Raw genomic sequence first — 19,251 nt, forward strand, 5'->3', positions numbered from 1 at the left:
AAGATTCCTTTTGTCTTCTTATTTTTATTATAAGTTAAATATATTTTTTATTCATATCTTGGGTAACTTGAGTGATAACCATATCAAATTGTTTTCTAATTTTCTGTCAAACAGATAAGAGTAGAGAATATTTATCATTTCCTCCGTAAGTACGTTGACTTATCAAACCCCTTTGAATGACCAAGATAAACTAAGAATAACGTGAACAACACATTTTTCAAATGTAACGATTTTAAAATTGAACTATCGCAAGTATATACTTACTGGATTTTATTCTTCTTATATGTCTGGCAATCTTAAGAATAGCAGATTTAAGAGACCGGGAGATTTGAATTGAAAATCGGAAGCCTACTAAATTCATTATTATTAATGTAGTGATGAACCTTAGGGAAAGTTTTTGTATTATTTTAAAAAACAGCATTTTGTTTTAGACAAATAACATATGTAAGTAAAATATTATGAATCCAAGATAGAGTGTCAATATCTTGCGACATCCGCCATTTTGAGGTTATGAAATTTACAAGCATATTTTCGAAAAAATTATGATTTGCTGATGCGTTAACATGATTATACATGTAAATATTATAATATATATCCATAAAGTGGATCACAACATTTATGATGATGACTTTTTATACTTTTGACGTTGAATTTAAATCTCGCGGTCTCTCCAATCTGCCATTCTTATAAGATTGCCAGACTCCATCTATAAACGCATCAGCCTTTCAAAAGACCAAACTGACAACCTTTACCAACTAAAAGTAACCATCCAGAGCTGCCAACGCGAAAGTCCCTAATAACATCACTGCAGTGCCGCGCTCGGGTCACAGTTACATCGCAAGAGCATAAAAAAGCCGACAAGTTAAAAATTAGCTCACGTTCGAAAAGTAAACACACCTATACATAATCACGCGCCTTATCGCAATCAACTCGTGCAAGTGCAAATCCCGAAAAACCGTTGGCTTTTCTCGCGCATATTCTACTCTTTTATATTAGGATGACTTATGTACGACGCGGCAGTTCTTGAGGCGAGTCGGCGAGTGAGAGCAAGAGAGAGAAAGGTGACACGTGGACGCGCGAGCGGAATGAGAGATGATGAGCCCCCAGCTACAGTACTCCTCAGTCCTCATAAGCATTTGTAAGGGATAACAAATGGCTTTTCGGAACGTCGCTTGCACTTGAACAAACACAGATTGACAGTCGAGGCACTGTGCCACGCGCGTCATTTCAGACGTCAAATTTTTCTTTCGACTGCGGAGAAGCGAATTATGGGAGCAATTAATAATAATAACTGTTTGAGCAGTAGGCCTTCTGTAACTTAATGAGAAAACCGACGAGCTGAGAGCTGCGGCCTGTGATCCTGCAGAGAGTCGAGAGGAAGAGTTAGTGAACGGTGTGTGATTTCGAAACGCTGCGTTGCAGAGAGAGGAATGTAAGAGACGAGACTTTTATGAGAGGAAGAGTCTGTAGGTTTCAGTTCCTGTGGTGTAGATACACTTCGCTAATAACATGAATAAAAAGCGTGAGTAATAAGTTCGTTTACTGTGATACCTTTAGACTTAGGGACGATTTTGATTAATTTATGATTTTTTGTATCGCAGAGAATACCCAGCTGCTCAAATATGTCAGCTTGGTTACGCTCACTCTACAAAATGCCCTGGTTGGCCTCAGCATGCGATATGCTCGAACAAGATCGGGGGACATGTTTTTGTACTCTACAGGTAATTATTCTACTGCAAAGTAATTCAATTTTATTCCGGTAGTAAAATAAATTCAAAACTAATATGTTTTACAGCTGTGTTTATGGCAGAGGTTGTAAAGCTGATTACTTGTTTATTCATGGTGTTTCTGGAAGAAGGTAGTTTTTCCAAGTTTATCAGTGCACTTGATAATACAGTTATCAAACAGCCTAAGGACACTCTGAAAGTCTGTGTGCCATCTTTAGTTTACGTCATTCAAAATAATCTGCTTTATGTATCTGCATCTAATTTAGATGCTGCCACATATCAGGTAGAGTGCGGATGTCAACATATTTTTTAACATTGCTAAAAATTGTCATAACTAAATGTAATGTATTGTTCTCAGGTGACATATCAACTGAAGATCCTAACTACGGCATTTTTTGCGATTGTGATACTAAAAAGGACTCTGAAGAAAATTCAGTGGGGAGCTTTAGTTATACTACTTCTTGGAGTTATACTGGTGCAATTAGCTCAGAGTGGACCAAAAACAGTACCATCTGGTATCGAGCAGAACCATCTGCTGGGTTTCACGGCAGCTTTGACTGCTTGTTTTCTTTCTGGATTTGCTGGAATTTATTTTGAGAAAATTCTCAAAGGATCTGAAATATCTGTCTGGATGAGAAATGTACAATTGAGTCTTCTCTCCCTACCTATTGGATTTTTGACTTGTCATTTGAACGATGGCAAAGTGATACGGAATCAAGGATTCTTCTTTGGCTATGACGGGTTCGTGATATACCTAGTACTGCTGCAAGCATGCGGAGGATTAATAGTTGCGATGGTTGTGAAACACGCAGACAATATTCTTAAAGGATTCGCAACATCTCTTGCAATAGTGATCTCATGTGTAGCATCCATCTATTTATTCAATTTCCAACTGACATTACAATTCACTCTAGGTGCATCACTTGTCATTTGTTCCATTTTCATGTACAGTCATCAACCTAAGACCGCACCCAGTAGACATTTAATTTCCGAGAAGGTATGAGATTAGTAGATTTTTGAACTAATTCTTTAATCAAAACAATGTAGCAAATACAAATTCTTCCTATGTTGTAAACTAAAGTCAACGCCTTGTAAAATAATCTGGTAGATCTTAAGTGTTCACTCAATACTTAGTTCATTCTTACGTATTATAGTGTATTCAATTTCATTACGTAGTAATGAAAAATATTTTTAAATATTTTTATAAACATGTGTCCTTTTTAAATGTTGGTAGGATTCAAAGGACACGTGTAGTTAATTTCAATGAAGAAATATACAGAGAACAAGATGATTTATTTAGTATTAAAGACAATCTCATTGCTGTATGTTGATACACGCTATGAAATGGTGTTGTGATTTCCATATATAGGGCAATATTAAGGATCGAATGTCTTTATAATTTGTAATTCAATAGAGCTATTTTTGTAAGTAAATTAAGTAAGACTCGATGCAATCTGAGATTGACGATTGTGTACATAAGAAGTCTTATTACACTGGAAGATGTGTATATAATAACTAAGTCTCGCGTAAGTCTATAAGTAACGCTGTACTTAATCGCATGTAAGTCAGACTTTTTAATTTTAATAAAATCGATTTTTATGAACACTCACACTGACAAACAAATATATATATATATATATATATATATATATATATTTATTTTTTCATACCACACCTTCTTTATACTTACCCAATTAATCAATAATTCTTTATTCATTTCAGAGGCCACATAACTTGTCTTTAAAAAAAAAATCTCATCACAGCGCCATTCCAGAATTCAAATTCGCTCAGTCGCTGCGCGAAAACTAGCGCTATATTCCTACGGCCGGCAAGTGCTGCCGCGCACGCAAGATAATATACAATGATCTATGAGTTCTCGCAGTGAAATATATAGGATCGCGATATTATCGGCCGGCGCTAGAACTTCTATAGCCGACACATGTAGACTCAGTACATCAGTCCAGCGCCATTTCCCGCTCCAGTACACCGTCTCACACACGCGGAGTCGTTTCTAACACTAGCATCGCACGAGGACTGCGAGTGCCGTGATATTGCGAGTATTGGAAGAGAAAATTCGCGAGCCACAATGAGCGAGCCTCAGTGTAAGAGAACCAAGATGACGAGCACGTTGGACCAACTGAAGGCGATGACGACCGTAGTCGCCGATACCGGCGACTTCGAGGGTGAGTATGATAGCCCACAGCTACATCGCCGCTGTTGTTGTCTACTTGCTCGATTTTGCAATATCGAGTCGTTTTGCGAATAAGGATTGAATTTGTTTGCTTTTATTATTCGAATGTCAAAACCGAAACTTCCTTTCGAAAGTCGTGCAAGTGAACGTACACACCAGTGGACGCAAGCGCGAGATGTGCGTGTTACAGGCGGGCAGAGGGGGAATAGCGCGCGATCTTGCGCGAGCAAACGAGCGACTCGACTTTTTTTATGCCAGTTGATCGGAAATAGATACTTGGAGACGTGTGTGCAATGCATATATGTATACAGTCGATGGTCTTTCCGGAAAACCGCTTTTCGTGGCTCGTCACGAATTCGAATTCGAATCGAGCCGTTCGGACCGAACGGAGAATTCCATTGACTCGCGCGGATTTAACTTTTAAATGCATAGACGAAGCAAATGACTAGGGGGAAATATACTCCGTTTTACAATCGTATTACAATCGTATCCCAAGGCTCCGATATGACGCGATGGTTTTCTGCCGAGTCGATCGTTCGCTTTACAAGTATTTTCGCGATTTCTCCTCCGAGTGCGTGTATTAATGCTACGTTACGATGCCGGTTATATATGTGTATTATACGTTCTACACTGTTGTCGAAAGCGTTGGCATTGGAAAATTTTTCACGACGTTGCGTAACTGTTTTTCTCCTCAAGCGGTGCGCCAAACTTTTTAGATGTGATATATCTTTAGAAAGTTTGCGGTCTTGAACTTCCTTGTTTGGCGGATCGTTCGATTATTCTGACCTCGGGACAATTATTCGATAATGATAAATAATTATAATTGCTGTGTATCGTTACTTATACACAGTGCAATACTAACGTTATAGAACACACAAGCATCGATTATTTCGAAACGCGAGCAACTTCTAATTCAACGATCGAGTTTTAAATTCGAATCGTCGGCGTTTTGAAAAATTCAAAGAACAATTCAGTAGACGCCGTGTATAATATACCTGCACTGACGGCAGCGCATGACGCGGCATTTATTTAGCAACTCGTGGAATAAGAGACTTTTTTTGCAAAAAAAAATCTACATCTATTCGTTTACAGCCACACATTCTTTCCATACGCAACTTTGCGCCTTTCGCCGATCGACCGCTATGAGATGGCGCGAGTAGCGCGTTATCAGAAATGCGTCAAAATGTCATGAGGCCGCGTGAGCAATAAAACGATAATGCGTGCGCCGTGCTTATCGCTTCGTTTTCCAAGAGCGCGTGCTTTTAGGAGACGCGCCGCGCTGAGATTGCGATCAGGTGCGACCTTTGACATTGGGGCCGGTCGAACCGTGCGATTATTGCACACCATGTGGTGAAGAATTGTTGCTGTAGGTGTTTTAAAATAAGACGAAAAGATGATGCAAAAAATTCTGAATCGTATGTTAATTTCGATTGTATCGTTACAGCTATGGAGCAGTTCAAGCCAACGGACGCCACGACCAATCCCTCCCTGATCTTGGCCGCGGCGAATCAAAAGAAGTACGCTCACCTCATCGACAAGGCGGTGCACTTCGGCAAAAAGACCGGATCGTAAGTTGGAATTCGGACATGCTTATACTTCTTATCTACTGTGTTGTACTCGGCAACTCATTAACTTGTATCATCATTTCGATCGTGCAGGACCCTCAAAGAACAAGTCGAGACGGCGCTGGACTACACCTGCGTCCTTTTCGGCCAGGAGATCCTCAAGATCGTTCCAGGTCGCGTCTCGACGGAAGTCGATGCCCGTCTTTCTTTCGACAAAGAGGCTAGTATTCAAAAGGCCAGGAAACTTATCGCCATCTACGAGGAAGCCGGTATCAGCAAAGAACGCGTTCTCATCAAGCTCGCTTCCACTTGGGAAGGCATTCAGGCTGCCAAGTATGTTTTCTTTTCTAAATTTTTATTCGTCAGAGAAGTTTTCTTAATTTACACACTGACTTTGGTCGTTTGCTCCGCAGAGAACTCGAGGAGAAGTACGGAATCCACTGTAACTTGACGCTTCTCTTCTCGTTCGCCCAGGCTGTCGCTTGCGCCGAAGCTGGAGTTACTCTTATTTCTCCGTTTGTTGGCAGAATTCTCGACTGGTGGGTAGCGGTTGATTATTTTAATTTGTTATATCTCAGGAATAAGAAATTTTATGTTTCTTCTTGGGTTGTTCGCAGGTATGTCGCTAATACCGACAAAAAGACTTACGAAGGAAAGGAGGATCCAGGTGTCATTTCGGTTACTAAAATATACAACTACTACAAGAAGTTTGGTTACAACACCGTCGTCATGGGAGCTTCCTTCAGGAATGTTGGTGCGTATGCCCTAATAATTAAGCGATGTATAATGTCGATTAATTTCTGTCGGGTATTAAGATTTGAATTTTTTACTCCTACAGATGAAATCAAGGCCCTCGCCGGTTGCGACTTCCTGACCATCAGCCCGAAGCTCCTGGAAGAGCTGGGAAAGAGCACCGAACCACTTGCCAAAGTCCTCACGTTCGAATCAGCGCAGAAGTCTGACCTGCAGAAGATCAGTCTCGATGAGGCTGCCTTCAGATGGCACCTTAACGAAAATCAAATGGCCACGGACAAACTCAGCGACGGCATTCGCAAATTTGCCGTCGATATGCGCAAGCTTGAGAAACTCTTGCAAGAAAAGATTCAAGCTTAAAAGTGTACAAAGCGGCAACGAAGTGAAGTAATTGTGTAAAAAATACTTACTGTTAATCATGTCGAAAGACTTGAATATTTGTGAATACCAATAAGCAAAAATGTTTAAAATAAGCTTTTTGGACTTTTTACATGAAATTTTAGCTATGCGCATTTATTGTATATATACGTTGTATATTGTACAAAATCAACTAAGCGTTCTTGAATTTTTAAACGTCTACTATATTAAGATTCTTTCATCAATATACGAATTATTTAATAAATTGTCCTTTTCTCCTTAAAATCGTTAATATTTGTTTAAGTAGTACAATTTTTCGTTTGTTCTATATTATAAAAGAATTTTATAAGTTCACACAAATGGATGAGATTAAGAACAAGTTTCAGAATCACTTATTAAATTAATATTAATTTAAATAAATTTTGAGAGTCAAAATTAATCCGAGAAATGAAATTTAGCATAGATGCTGAATTATAGATTCTTTTCTGGTGAGAGCGGAAAGTTAGAAAGAGCCAGGCTAAAACTGCTTCGTTTTGATAATTTATAGCACTGGGTGACATAAATCGGCACCTATGTCACGCCTATCCATGGCATTAACAATCAATTTTTTGACCGTGCAGGTAGCGCCCGAGCGTAGCGAGTTCGTTCAAAAAATATAATTGCAATTTTCTCTTTGAAAAATGATTACCAGGTGTTATATGGTGCATGCAATGGCATTACATTCGGTTAACGTGTAACTATCTATTCATATTCGCCTCAAATGACACTAAAATTCAAAATTTTTGTAATAATTTAATGTTGATAAATTTGAATCAATCAAAGTAAGTCGTATTTGATCGATCAGGTGGATAATCCCCAACTCACAGATTGGGAAGGGTATATTTGAATTTGTATATTGTGTACCAAGGGCGTAAAGTGGGCTTTTTGACTGCGTGTGGAGTTTGCAGTACGAGTCGAGGGGAGCTAGCCACGAGCCAAAGACGAGTACTGCAACCACACTAGGTCAAATAGCCCACTTAGCCCTTGAGACGCACTAAGTATTTTTTTTAATGTGCGGACTTATTTTCAAAAGAAAGGCAAAATTTGTCAATTTTTTAAATGAATAATAAATAATGCAAATACATAAAAATAAACGCTGTTTTAAAAATTGGTCAAAAAACTTTTTTCCCCGCTTATAGGGCAAAATCCAGTAAATTACGATGTATATGATACATTCTACGAGAAGTCGGACACTTCACGGTCGAAAAATCGAGCTATTGTAATTTTGAGAGCATAAGCACTAGTCCACGTTTTTTACATGCAAAATTACAAGAGCTCGATTTTTTCGACCGTGAAGTGTCCGATTTCTCGTAGAATGACTTATATATACGTATCCTATCTAAAAGAATTGATCGCGCCATGTTGAAGGACAGTGAAGAGTCGTTCTAATTGGCTGTTCGTTTTCGCGCGCGATCTGTGCGGATGTACGAATTCCTAACCTCAAAAAGTGTATATTCAGAAAATATATGATACGATAAAAAGAACGCGCGCATATATAGAACTAAATACTAAATATCGCCCAAAAATTAAGTCATCTTTTTACCCTGGCCGTTGTAAGATGTTATTGATGTAACGAACACCGACATCCATCGATTATCCGATTTAGTCGTAAACTCGGCATTTATAGCGTCTTGTTCGCCGGTATCCCGGTAAACAGAAACGTTCAGAATTTGATAAAATTTGGTATGCTGTTAGATATTGATAAGATAAACACCCAGTCAAAATTTGGTGAAGGTTTGGAACCTGTGACAAAAGTTATAAACATTTCTATTTGCGAAAATCTGCACTTTTCGAGTAATTGCTTGATTTCACAAAACTGACCGTTCAGAATTTACCCAAACTTTGCAAATTAGTAGATAAACATGTAACAAATAAGTTGATACCTCAAAAATCTAAACTTGGAACGTTTGAGCGTAGTAATAAACAAATAAAAGTTTAAAAATGTACACTTAACCTCAAAAAAATGAGTCAAATCAGCTTCTGTCTGGAACTTTTTATTGATAATTACGGTAAATAAAATTGTTTAATGAGAATGTTTAATCGTTATTTAATGTAACTTAATTTATGCAACTTCTATTATTATGTGTATCTCGCAAATAAACAAAATATAAAAAGTGGACTTGTTTTGACTACCACAGTATGGGTAGTACTACCTTATAATTCCTTAGTCGAGCTGCTACATCTTGGGCTCCACCCACGGTTGCTAGCGCCCCGGTCTCAGGTATAATTGCCAGGCTCCCCCACCTTTGCCATCTTGCCGTTATGCGCATGAGCAGGTAATCTGGTTTCCTAGCGCTCTTCCACCAGATGGAGCAAATGCGATACTTTGAGCGTCTGCGTGGATCCTGGCATCAGTTACTTGACAAGCGAATTTCGTAGCGTCAACGTCTCTGAAAGGACTATAAGGAGCTGACTCAAGAGAATACTTAAAACCTAGTATCAGAAAAGAAGTTTATTTATTTTATCCTGGTCTATACCGATCAATCAATCTTTCGAATTCAAGAAATTGCCTCATCGCAGTATAGGTGTGTATAATAATCTAGCTATACTCTAGTTTTATAGTAATAAGTTGACGTTGGAATCTTTTAAAATAAAATCTCGAATTCCATTAAATCTCCATTAAAGTAATAATTGACATTTCAAATCTCTGTTCTCCAGCATCGTAACTATAGACATGGACGCTACATCATTAACAAAGTCAGTTGCAGTGAACCAAAACAACTCCATGATTCACGGCTTGTCCGTACTAAGCATCGTCGAGGATAATATGAACACGATGCTCATGCGATCGATGCTCGGGAGGCTTAAACTCGCAAGAACCGACAACAATGACCCCGACGAAAATCAGGAGCCATTATGTCCCAGCAATGGTAGCACCAGTTTTAATACCAGTCCCATACTTACCATACAAAACGTTAATCACGAGTTGACAACCGGTACCGATTCTCACAGCCGATCAATAATCAAGAAGCAGAGAACATCTAGGAAACAGCACAAATCGAAGCGCAAGATGCGTGTCGGAACGACTAAGGTCATGTTCAAGAGGAAGATCTGCAAGGAGCCGTCTCCGGCGTTGGTGGAATTGAGAAAGGCTCTTGTGATGGAAACTCTGAATTCGGATACAGATACTAGTTCGGAAAACGAGGAGAATGCAGAACCACTGCAGAGGCCTGTATACCATCAGGCCCTCCTCAACTTTATTAACGATTGCGATGACAAAGAAAATATCGATCTCGAAGATTTTCAAGCTAAGTTGAAACTTTGAGCAGCATTTAGGAACGTGATTATTATTATTATTAGCGAGCGCGTATATATAGCGAGTATATAGCAGTCTTATTTTAATTTTCAATGTTTTGAATTTGTAATTTTAATGTTTGGTTTATCGATCGGAAATGAAGTTAGTGCTCAAATACAATTCTGATCGGCGAGCATCAACTTTATACGCACGCTTAGTCAATACAATTTTTTTAGGTATTATCTTCGACCATCTTATCATAAAGTTTTTATTTTTTTGATTCAGTTCATCGTTGTGGTGTGTATTATTTTTAAATAGTAAATTTAAGTACTTGTAATCCAAGTTGGCATTTTATTACACGACGCTGCCGCATCGATATCTACGTGCCGTGTAATAAAGTGCCATTCATGTCACACGTGTTGTAATACTATTAAGAGAAACAAAAAATTTTCATCTAGAATAAGATTTTCAAACAATAAAAACTTAAAGCTATAATATACTTGTTAAAATGTATAAATATATTATACACCCTTCTTGATAATGTAACACAGTACCGCAAGCAAAAAAACCACTAATGTGATTCACATACAATTATGGAACGACATTTGCATATAAGTATGCACGAAAAGTTACGGCGTCAGGGCAGCAGCTGTTAAAAAACATAACTTTGAATTGAATTAGACAATGTAAACACGTTTTCTCTTCTCTGATTTCTGCCAATAACGCGCGTGTATTCGAGCCTTTGTTTTCAGCGAATTATTCTAGCCTGTTTGTAGACTATTGAGCATCACTTATCGGCAATCTTCTACTAGGGTTCCCTGGTAGAAATGTTCAGCAGTTTATTAGCAGTCACTACCTAGTTCATATTTAACTGGCCAGTGCGTTCAGCAGTGATTCGCCAGTCGCTGTGCCGATTTCGTCAGATTTTCGACACAGTCACTGGCCAAGGACTGGGGAATCAGACTTGAAAATACAACTAATGACAATTGTGCGTTTCTTACTATTTTTAGCACTGGAAATTAATAAAAATGACTTAGAATTAAAGAAATAATTAAAAATATGTTTTTTGACAATGTTTCAATGTAAACTTTTAGTATAAAAGGTGTGTTAAAAGGGTCAACCTACAGATGCGTACACTCATATACGAAAGTATGTACAAGTATGCGGTACTGGCTGACTTTGTGTTGTGTAAGTGCAAGTACTGTGTAAAAAGTGTCATCGATGTGCTCAAAGTCACCAATTATGAGGTTTGAACAAATATTTCAACCTCATCAGTATGCGAGCCAGTTTCTGTCAATGTCCAAGTACTATCATTATCATGCTAAATCCATGATATTAAAGTTGGATGTCTGTTCTTTTGTGTGAAGACTTGTTAAATTATTTAACAACTGGCTGCCATGTCAGTTTTTACTTGACTGTTTTGGTTCAGCTTTTCACCTTGAACCTTATTGCTTTGGCGTCAAAAAATACAGGTGGGCTCATACATGAAAGTCGAATTCATATCAGCTAGAATGAATTCAACTCAATATATTGTTTGAACATGCCAATATAAATTATGTTGCAAAATTTCAATGCTCTAGGTATGATAGTTTTCAAATAAGAGCAAAAATAAAACTGTGAAACAAGTAATCGAAACCAATAAAAATTTCATTTTGCTCTCATTTGTAAACTATCATACCTAGAGGACTAAAAATTTGCATCTTAATTTGTATTGGCATGTTGAAACAATATATTTAGTTGAATTCATTCTAGCTGATATGAATTCGTCTTTCATGTATAGACCCACCTGTATAGTTTGCCACCAAAGCCATAGGGTTCAAGATTAAAAGCTGAACCAAGATGGTTAAGTAAAAACTGACATAGCAGTCAGTTTTTAAATAATTTAATAAGTCTTCACACAAAAGAACAGACATCCAACTTTACTATCATGGATTTAGCATGATAATGACAGATTTGGACATTCACAGTAACTGGCTCGCATACTGATGAGATAAAAATATCTGTGCAATTCACTTTGCAGACCTCATCATTGGTGACTTTGGGCACATAGATGACACTTTTTTATAATTTACACTTGACCAACAATGATTGAGTCAGTGTATACCATATCATTTTTAACATTGACTGAGAATGTGAGAACTGTGTGTGGTGTTATCTGTTATTCTGCTGTATAGCATAGCAGACGACTATACAACCTGTATACAGTGTATACTATATGTGGTATATATACTCTATGTATGTGTGTATGGTTAGGTACTGATTGTGCTGCTATATGAATATAAGTAAGATATAAGCAGACAGCCTGTACCACCTGTAGTATACGCTACATAGCATACTAGGTTAGGTTGTTACTTTTTTGCCTCTTTAACACGTACATTTGAAAAATTATCACAATTATTTTAGTAAACGGTAGATTTAAGTAGATTTTTAATTACAAATAATTATCGTTATTAAATATGTTTTGATTGTTCTTGTTATACCTGTTTATTCGTATAATAGATTTGTATAAATTATACTTGGTAGTTTTTAGCCAGTGACATGTACTTCGTACTGGCCGGTAGCACTGGACAGTCACTAGTCTACTCACCAGTTTCGCTGCTCAATTTTCTACCAGGGATATAGCTATTCGAAATATTATTTTTTATCAAATGCACAAAAAGGTCTGTCGAGTTTTCTGGTATTCCATAACTATTCATGTGAATATAGAACAATTAAGATTTACATGTAATGTTGCCTATATAAATAACCGTGATTTATTACAAAGTTTAGAGAGGAAAATTCTTAAGATTATCAATAAAAATACTTTTAGTATACAAGATAGACCATTAAAACTAGAGCAACTTTTTAATTTTGAATCCATTATAATGATCTCAAAATTCAATTCCAAATGTCTACAAGTGTTACTAGGAAAAAAAGCTTAATTGTACCAAAGAGCAAAAAACGAGTAAGTGATAAAAACAGTTATAATAATGACATTATATCTTATAATTCACTACCAAATGAGCTCAAGGAATTAGATATAAGCGAAACCGCGGCAAAAAGTAAACTTAAGATTTTAATTAAAACCAAAACTTAGTTTTTAAATAGTTTTAAATTTGTTAAATTTGTTAAAGTTTAAGAAAATGTAAATAGTGTTTGTTGCAAGGATCTGATAAGGAAATGATGCCAAGCTTGTACACAGGTAACTTAGTTTACCTCTACAAGGCTTGCTAGTATGCGTACTAGTAATGTATACTATGTAAGCTATTATCTTGGTTTAATACATAAATAAATACATGATCCATAAACAGTAAATAGAAATACTGCAAAGTGCGAAAAAACAGAAACAATTCAATAGAAAATTCGTGCTATAAAGAATAGTCAAAAAGACACCAGTGAGCAGATAAGACGCTTCTTATGATTTTGCTGTACTCACAATAATGTGTATACATAAAAACATTCACCTCAATCGTGCAATAGCTTGCATCATCAGCAGGTAAAAATTAGATAGAAATATTTTCTAAAACAAATGTATGCTACTTCTGAAAATTCGAAGTGAGATAATAAATCAGCTTATGTCAAAGATAAGTAACCCCTCTTATATTTTTATATAAACAAATCAGTCTCTACTACTTATTCACATTTATTATTCACATTAAAAAAATTAATTAACAAATATTTCTTAAAGAGTCATTTCTAATGTATGTATATAATATTATAGTTTCGAACAAGAAGGAAAGTCGCATGACAACAGTGAATTTGTACGTCTCGATCTCTACTCTCATATTATATAATTTTAACTATAAGATTGAAATAAAAGTTGCAAAATAGTAAGGAAGAATTTATAATTAAATTACAATATGGGTCAGGAGGTGATAAATAACATATTTGCTAGATTCCAAGCAGTAAAACTACAAGTTTTACATAGCGGAGGCGAAAAATAGAAAATTTAGCAGTAAATAATAAGAAAAAAGTTTGCGCAAAATATCTTTTGCAAGTCATTTACCACCAATGAAAGCCACACAAATATGCATGTAGAGACCGTATGTTTCTTGAATCGATCCATAAAAATGAGACAGAAGATAAGTTTAACCTTTGTGGCTTTTATACGTTCTTCGCAAAAATCAATAAACCGTTTTTTATCTATACAAGTATTCTATTCAATCTGTGAAATGTATTCCTATAAAATGTATACAAAGTACGCAATAACAGCTGTACTAATCAATGTGAAAATGTATCAAAGATTATTATCAAATTTTTCTTTTGTTATGCTTCCGTTGGCATAGAAAACATATTTACTGTGGCAACAATTATATCCTGTTATAATTTCGAAATTTTTTTCAAAGGATGATTAATTTAACAGTATAGACTTGGCGCAGTTCACTGTGCGCACTGTAGTAGACTATTATTTAATTAACTTATTAAATGAAATATAAATGCTCGATTGATATTTTTATTATTTGTTTTCTATCACGGAAATATATCAAACTTTACGATATATGATTCATTTGGCGCTCATATAAATTTTAAGGTTATGTCTCAACTCGGTTCGTGTCAGCGTTCACATCATGTTTCTTCTTGTAACAATAATAATATTTACAATAGAATATTATAAATACACAAATTATAATTTGATATGTATTATATTATTATATTACATTTTTAATATTAGAATCAATTTTAGAAATCAAAAACAAATCAAAAAATTCTAACGATACTTTTGACGTATGCGCACTACATGAGCCAATCATATTGACGCATTCTTGGATTCACTTCATCCGGTCATGACTTTTTTACATATAATATAGGGATAGGGATATAAGAAGAGATTGCTTTTATATAAAATCCTAGTCGTTTTTGTCAGTCAAAAGTGAATTCTTCGATATTGTGAACAATTGCCAACAATTCATTTGCAATGGTATGTGATTCTTATTATTTTACCTTGTATATATATTTCATGTTTCCATCTGTAGTTTACTATGTTCGGATTGTCTGTCAACTTTGTTAATAATTTATACATTTACATGCTTGCTCGAAAGAGTTGAACATTGCTGAAGTGCAGTGAATTTGATAATTGTAAATGAAATTATCTTTTGTACGTGTATCAAACGTTATTATTTATAATACAAAAGGCGAAAAATGTATAAAAGCTGATCGACGCGTTTGTGTCAAAATACACTATTTTTATTACTATGTCTATAAAAAATACTTCCTGCAGTATGCATTATAAACTAAATTTTTTGATTGTATACTCAGTAAATACTTCGATTAGTGCCAATAATACTTATAAGTCAACCATTTTATCTTAGTAACATTTATACATTACTTGATATAGGTATAACCAAAGAAATATAGCTACTGCGTATTTTACCGAATATCATTACATTCTTGTTCTTTAATTTGAACTTATATTATTTTCTCTTATATTTATTAAATTAATTATCATTTTTAGGTAACAAGATGCAAAACCAAATTTGATACCGTCTAAGGAGACAATGTTTTCCTTGGATTTCGTCCAAAACTATTTATCCTGCTATCGACGAACTTAATTCAAACAGTAGATAGAGTTTTCTACAAATAAATACATTTTCTCGTAAGTAATTATAAAAATTAATTTATTTTTTCCTATATTAACGCAAGCAAAAAATGACAAAAAACTTTGTTCACAACATCAATTTTTCTCAGAAATCCGCAAAGTTATATTAGAAGAGAGCTTTTTTGAACTTTACAAAGTTCAAGAAGCAAAAAGACAAAATCCATTCTAACTCTAAAGGATAATATATTGCTTTTATTTTTAAATTAAAAATGGCTTACGCAGACAGATTTAAGATTGCAAATGAACAACTAATTATTATTATGATTATTAGTATTATTACAACCATCACTGGTACACCGCAAGTATGTCACATCTCCTTAAAAATGGATTTGGAAATAAGATTGAATACAATACACCGAAGAATATAACAGTAGTACTGGGGCTTACTGGTTCATACGAAAGTGACCTCATACAATTTATTGCTGAAAACGAGCAGTCAAATAGCAATCGAGGTAATCCTATCAATTCAAGCGTAAACTTTCCTGCTTTAATAGTTGATTCAAAAACGAATACAGCTTTTTAATTTTTGTTATTTATGAATCGCAGACAAAATCAGGTTTAGATTCCGAGCATATTGACACATTACTAAATCATTCTCTAAAATTAATTAAGAATTTTAACAAACTCAAGGGTAGTATTGCTTTTGTGGTAACACGGCTCGACAATCTGAATGATGATAAAAAACATTCAGTTTCTAATCAGAATGCGATTATTGAAAACATTGCTGTGAATTTGATTGATACTTTGAAAAAATATTCTATATTCGGATCTAAAAGAAAGCAAAATTTTATTCTAAATATGTTGAAAAAAAAGAATGGACTGTACACAAAATTAGGTATTTTCAAAAAACCTGAAAAATTCGCAGGAAATGTCAGCGAAGACAAAGTATCACGTGATAATAAAAAGTCTTTAGAGATGGTAATTAACGTAAATACCAAATTCACTAAACACGATAAAAATAATGTTCACTACTCCGTATCTTCAGATATAAAAAAATTAGATATAGAAAGTGTTTTAAACTGCTATATGAAAATGGGCGATGATATGGAATTCGGTATATCTAATAATATGAAAGAAATTGGACAGAATATAATATCATATTATGAAAATCCACCATCGGCAGATATGAAGACAATTGAGACAATACGTGTAAAAATTAACTCAGACATTGAGGTTTTTCGAACGTTAAACATTAAAACACGAATACAAGATTTGATACCAGGACTTAAGAAACTGGCAGTTGACATTCCGCAGAAGAATATTGCAAGCATCAATAATTACATTGAATACGCGAACTTTGTAATAGCGTTGACCGAGAAAGCAGAAAATCGGTATATGCTGTACCATCATACAACTTTAAGTCGTCTACTCGAACTTATCGATCATTTGAGGAATTCAGAAGCTTGGTACCGATATTTCAAAGAATTTTATGATTTGCTGTCTACCTACGAAGTGTCGAAAGCTCGGGACTCGAAAGAAAACGACGGAGTAATGTTAAATGATAATCTGCAAAAGTTACGGTCTCAAGCTGCTGCCTACAAGAGTAACATAATGAATCAAAAAGTGAAATGGGACGATGAAGATAATCAAAACGAAGCAATAGCAAAAGAATATAATGATTTAAAACAGAATATTATTACGACTGTATCAAACATTTACAAAATCACGCATTACACGAATGCGAACCGATGGCGTTTGGTAAAAGCAAGTATTACACAAGGCAAAATGAGGCTTTTAGCTAGCATGTTGGATTCATTATTCTTCCTTTCCCCAGATCCCACGAAAGCCACGTGCGAGGATGGCAAATTTAACATACAAGGTCAGTTTGTTAAGCTGAGCGACGTTTCTAAGCTAAAAGTACCGACATGCAAAGAACAGCGTGTAAAGGAAATCCGATTATTTGCATCGAATAGAGTTTTCATTGACTGCGATTACAGTGATATTGGCACAGAGATTCAATTTTCTATTATAGCACCAACGTGGGAAGTCGTAGGCAAGCGTAAAATAATATTGGATGGAGAACGCGGCCAGAATGCTGATGAAGTCGCGGAATCGATGGTAAACCTGGAAAACCTGGCGGTCCAGCTGGAAACTTTTTAGGCATCGGAAAAAATTTCTTTGATGACGGGTATTTGCTTGAAATCTCCGCTAGAGGAGGGCGAGGTGGTCAAGGTCAAAACGGAACTAACGGAGTTGATGGTGGAGATGAAGTACTTCCGAGTCATTCTGCTAGGATGAAGGCAGAGGAGGAGCAGGTGGAGTGGGAGGAAAGGCGGGAAAAATTAAAATAATCAGATGGCCCGGATTTTTAACAGACATCAAGCGCCTCTGCTACTGATGGCGAAAATGGTTTCAACGGGAATCCTGGTATCAGCGGAAAAGGTGGAAAAAATGAAATTTAGACTTTTGATGTGATTACACATAAGCCTGGTCCATTTGGACCAGAATTATACAATAGTGGCGACACTGTTATAAATGAAAAAATATCATACAACACCTGTGCCCAAGGAATATCTAACATAACTTCGTTTAATCAGAAAGACATAGAGCCAGCAGAATCCTCAGGTGCACCCATGTCACTCAGTGTTATAAACGATTACAACAAATATTTGAGAGAACTTATTGTTCTTGCTAAGACCAAGGATGAAACTAAGTTTAGAGATCGTTCATTAAGAGAATTGTTAGGCCTCATAGAGACAAAGGAAGATTTGATGCATCTATATTCTGCCATAGATTTCGTGAATGACCTTAATAGATTAGAAAGTAAGTTTTAACAGTTGCACAAAGCGAATCACTAAATATGCTACAGCAGTTTAGAAAGACAAAAATCCAAACGAATATGACGACGAAAGTATAGCAATGAGATACTTGTACATAGCGACTTTGAGCAAAATTATTAGCATTCGCGACAACAAATCCAATGATTTGATTCTACAAATCGAATCGTACATAGACTCGGTACTGGACAACATTGAAGAGTTAAAACATTTTAGAAAAATAGAGATAATGGATAACGTACAAAAGGATTATCGCGAATCGATAAATGATGACATTGAAAAGGCTAAGGATTCTGTCTTTCGAATCAAGAACAAAATAAATAGCTATTTTGGAAAAATAGATGAAGACATAAAGTGGCTGATCGATGACGCAACGTCGCTCCAAAAAAAAGTTGGAAAACAGATCGACAATTTAGAGGAAATGAAAAATGCAATCACGATAAGATCGCTTTTAGCCATTTCAAAAATGGCAGCTCAGTTTCTTCATTTCGCGGGTCCAGTCGGATCGGCAGTGGGAGCGTCGATTACTCGCTCAAGCATGGTTCTTGAATCTTTGAGCATAAGTGACGTCAATAAGGATAACATAAAAGCAATAGACTTGCCGCAAGCGTTCAGCAGTGAAATGTGGGAAATCGAACAGTCGTATATCGATGAACAAAAAATCGTTCTAAAGCAATTGGAAGTCATAGAGGAGGAATTCAGAAATACTACCGAACAGGCTCCATCGATTCCTCCAAGTGTGCTACAAGTTCAGAACAACATATCCATTATAGCGAAGGACGTAAAAGAAGAAAAAAGCGGAATTTCTCCGGATAAAATATCTCGATGTAGGTAAATGGGAAATGCAAACGATGCTGAGAGAATTCAAGTATAGCATGAAGAACATAACACGAGGATTCGCGGTTCAAGAAGATATAAATCATTTAATGCGGATGACTTGAGCTACGCCTTGTCCACCATGATTGACGTATATGACCGTATACAGGATCGCCGGGATAAAAAAATATTAGCCGATTACATAAGAAATATCAA

General features: G+C 35.8%; 3 protein-coding genes across 7 annotated transcripts; all 3 read left to right on the top strand.

Moving 5' to 3' along the window:
* The first annotated feature begins 762 nt into the window (after positions 1-762).
* LOC100117185 (UDP-galactose translocator) lies at positions 763-3,559 on the top strand. 2 transcript variants are annotated; one of them, XM_031925782.2, is made up of 5 exons: positions 763-1,522; positions 1,602-1,721; positions 1,796-2,010; positions 2,086-2,724; positions 3,450-3,559. In XM_031925782.2, the coding sequence occupies exons 1-5, from the start codon at positions 1,510-1,512 to the stop codon at positions 3,534-3,536; spliced, it is 1,074 nt and encodes a 357-aa protein (XP_031781642.1). In that variant the 5' UTR covers positions 763-1,509; the 3' UTR covers positions 3,537-3,559. The 2 variants fall into 2 exon arrangements, with proteins under 2 accessions (XP_031781642.1, XP_001601496.2); XM_001601446.6 differs by lacking the exon at positions 3,450-3,559 and adding an exon at positions 2,962-3,336.
* Positions 3,560-3,617: 58 nt separating this feature from the next.
* On the top strand, positions 3,618-6,878 carry LOC100115508 (transaldolase). 3 transcript variants are annotated; one of them, XM_001602116.6, is made up of 6 exons: positions 3,618-3,910; positions 5,363-5,486; positions 5,577-5,816; positions 5,897-6,022; positions 6,101-6,237; positions 6,322-6,878. In XM_001602116.6, the coding sequence occupies exons 1-6, from the start codon at positions 3,814-3,816 to the stop codon at positions 6,594-6,596; spliced, it is 999 nt and encodes a 332-aa protein (XP_001602166.1). In that variant the 5' UTR covers positions 3,618-3,813; the 3' UTR covers positions 6,597-6,878. The 3 variants fall into 3 exon arrangements, with proteins under 3 accessions (XP_001602166.1, XP_008207789.1, XP_032457598.1); XM_032601707.1 differs by having other exon boundaries at positions 3,726-5,284; XM_008209567.4 differs by having other exon boundaries at positions 3,652-3,910; positions 6,101-6,878.
* Positions 6,879-8,968: 2,090 nt separating this feature from the next.
* On the top strand, positions 8,969-10,915 carry LOC100679785. 2 transcript variants are annotated; one of them, XM_008209566.4, is made up of 3 exons: positions 8,969-9,157; positions 9,291-9,502; positions 9,585-10,915. In XM_008209566.4, the coding sequence occupies exons 2-3, from the start codon at positions 9,489-9,491 to the stop codon at positions 9,895-9,897; spliced, it is 327 nt and encodes a 108-aa protein (XP_008207788.1). In that variant the 5' UTR covers positions 8,969-9,157; positions 9,291-9,488; the 3' UTR covers positions 9,898-10,915. The 2 variants fall into 2 exon arrangements, with proteins under 2 accessions (XP_008207788.1, XP_003426766.1); XM_003426718.5 differs by having other exon boundaries at positions 9,291-10,915.
* The last annotated feature ends 8,336 nt before the right edge of the window (positions 10,916-19,251 follow it).

This window comes from Nasonia vitripennis (assembly GCF_009193385.2).
Source record: "Nasonia vitripennis strain AsymCx chromosome 3 unlocalized genomic scaffold, Nvit_psr_1.1 chr3_random0004, whole genome shotgun sequence".
Classification (NCBI taxonomy): Eukaryota; Metazoa; Arthropoda; class Insecta; order Hymenoptera; family Pteromalidae; genus Nasonia; species Nasonia vitripennis.

Bases quoted from the DNA above. Each gene is read 5' to 3' on its own strand.
- LOC100117185 (XM_031925782.2), top strand. The intron at 2,011-2,085 runs GTAGAGTGCGGA...TATTGTTCTCAG, and splicing joins TAGATGCTGCCACATATCAG to GTGACATATCAACTGAAGAT. The intron at 2,725-3,449 runs GTATGAGATTAG...TATTCATTTCAG, and splicing joins GACATTTAATTTCCGAGAAG to AGGCCACATAACTTGTCTTT.
- LOC100115508 (XM_008209567.4), top strand. From the start codon at position 3,814: ATGAGCGAGCCTCAGTGTAAGAGAACCAAGATGACGAGCACGTTGGAC. The intron at 3,911-5,362 runs GTGAGTATGATA...GTATCGTTACAG, and splicing joins CGATACCGGCGACTTCGAGG to CTATGGAGCAGTTCAAGCCA. The intron at 6,023-6,100 runs GTGGGTAGCGGT...GGTTGTTCGCAG, and splicing joins GTTGGCAGAATTCTCGACTG to GTATGTCGCTAATACCGACA.
- LOC100679785 (XM_003426718.5), top strand. From the start codon at position 9,307: ATGGACGCTACATCATTAACAAAGTCAGTTGCAGTGAACCAAAACAAC.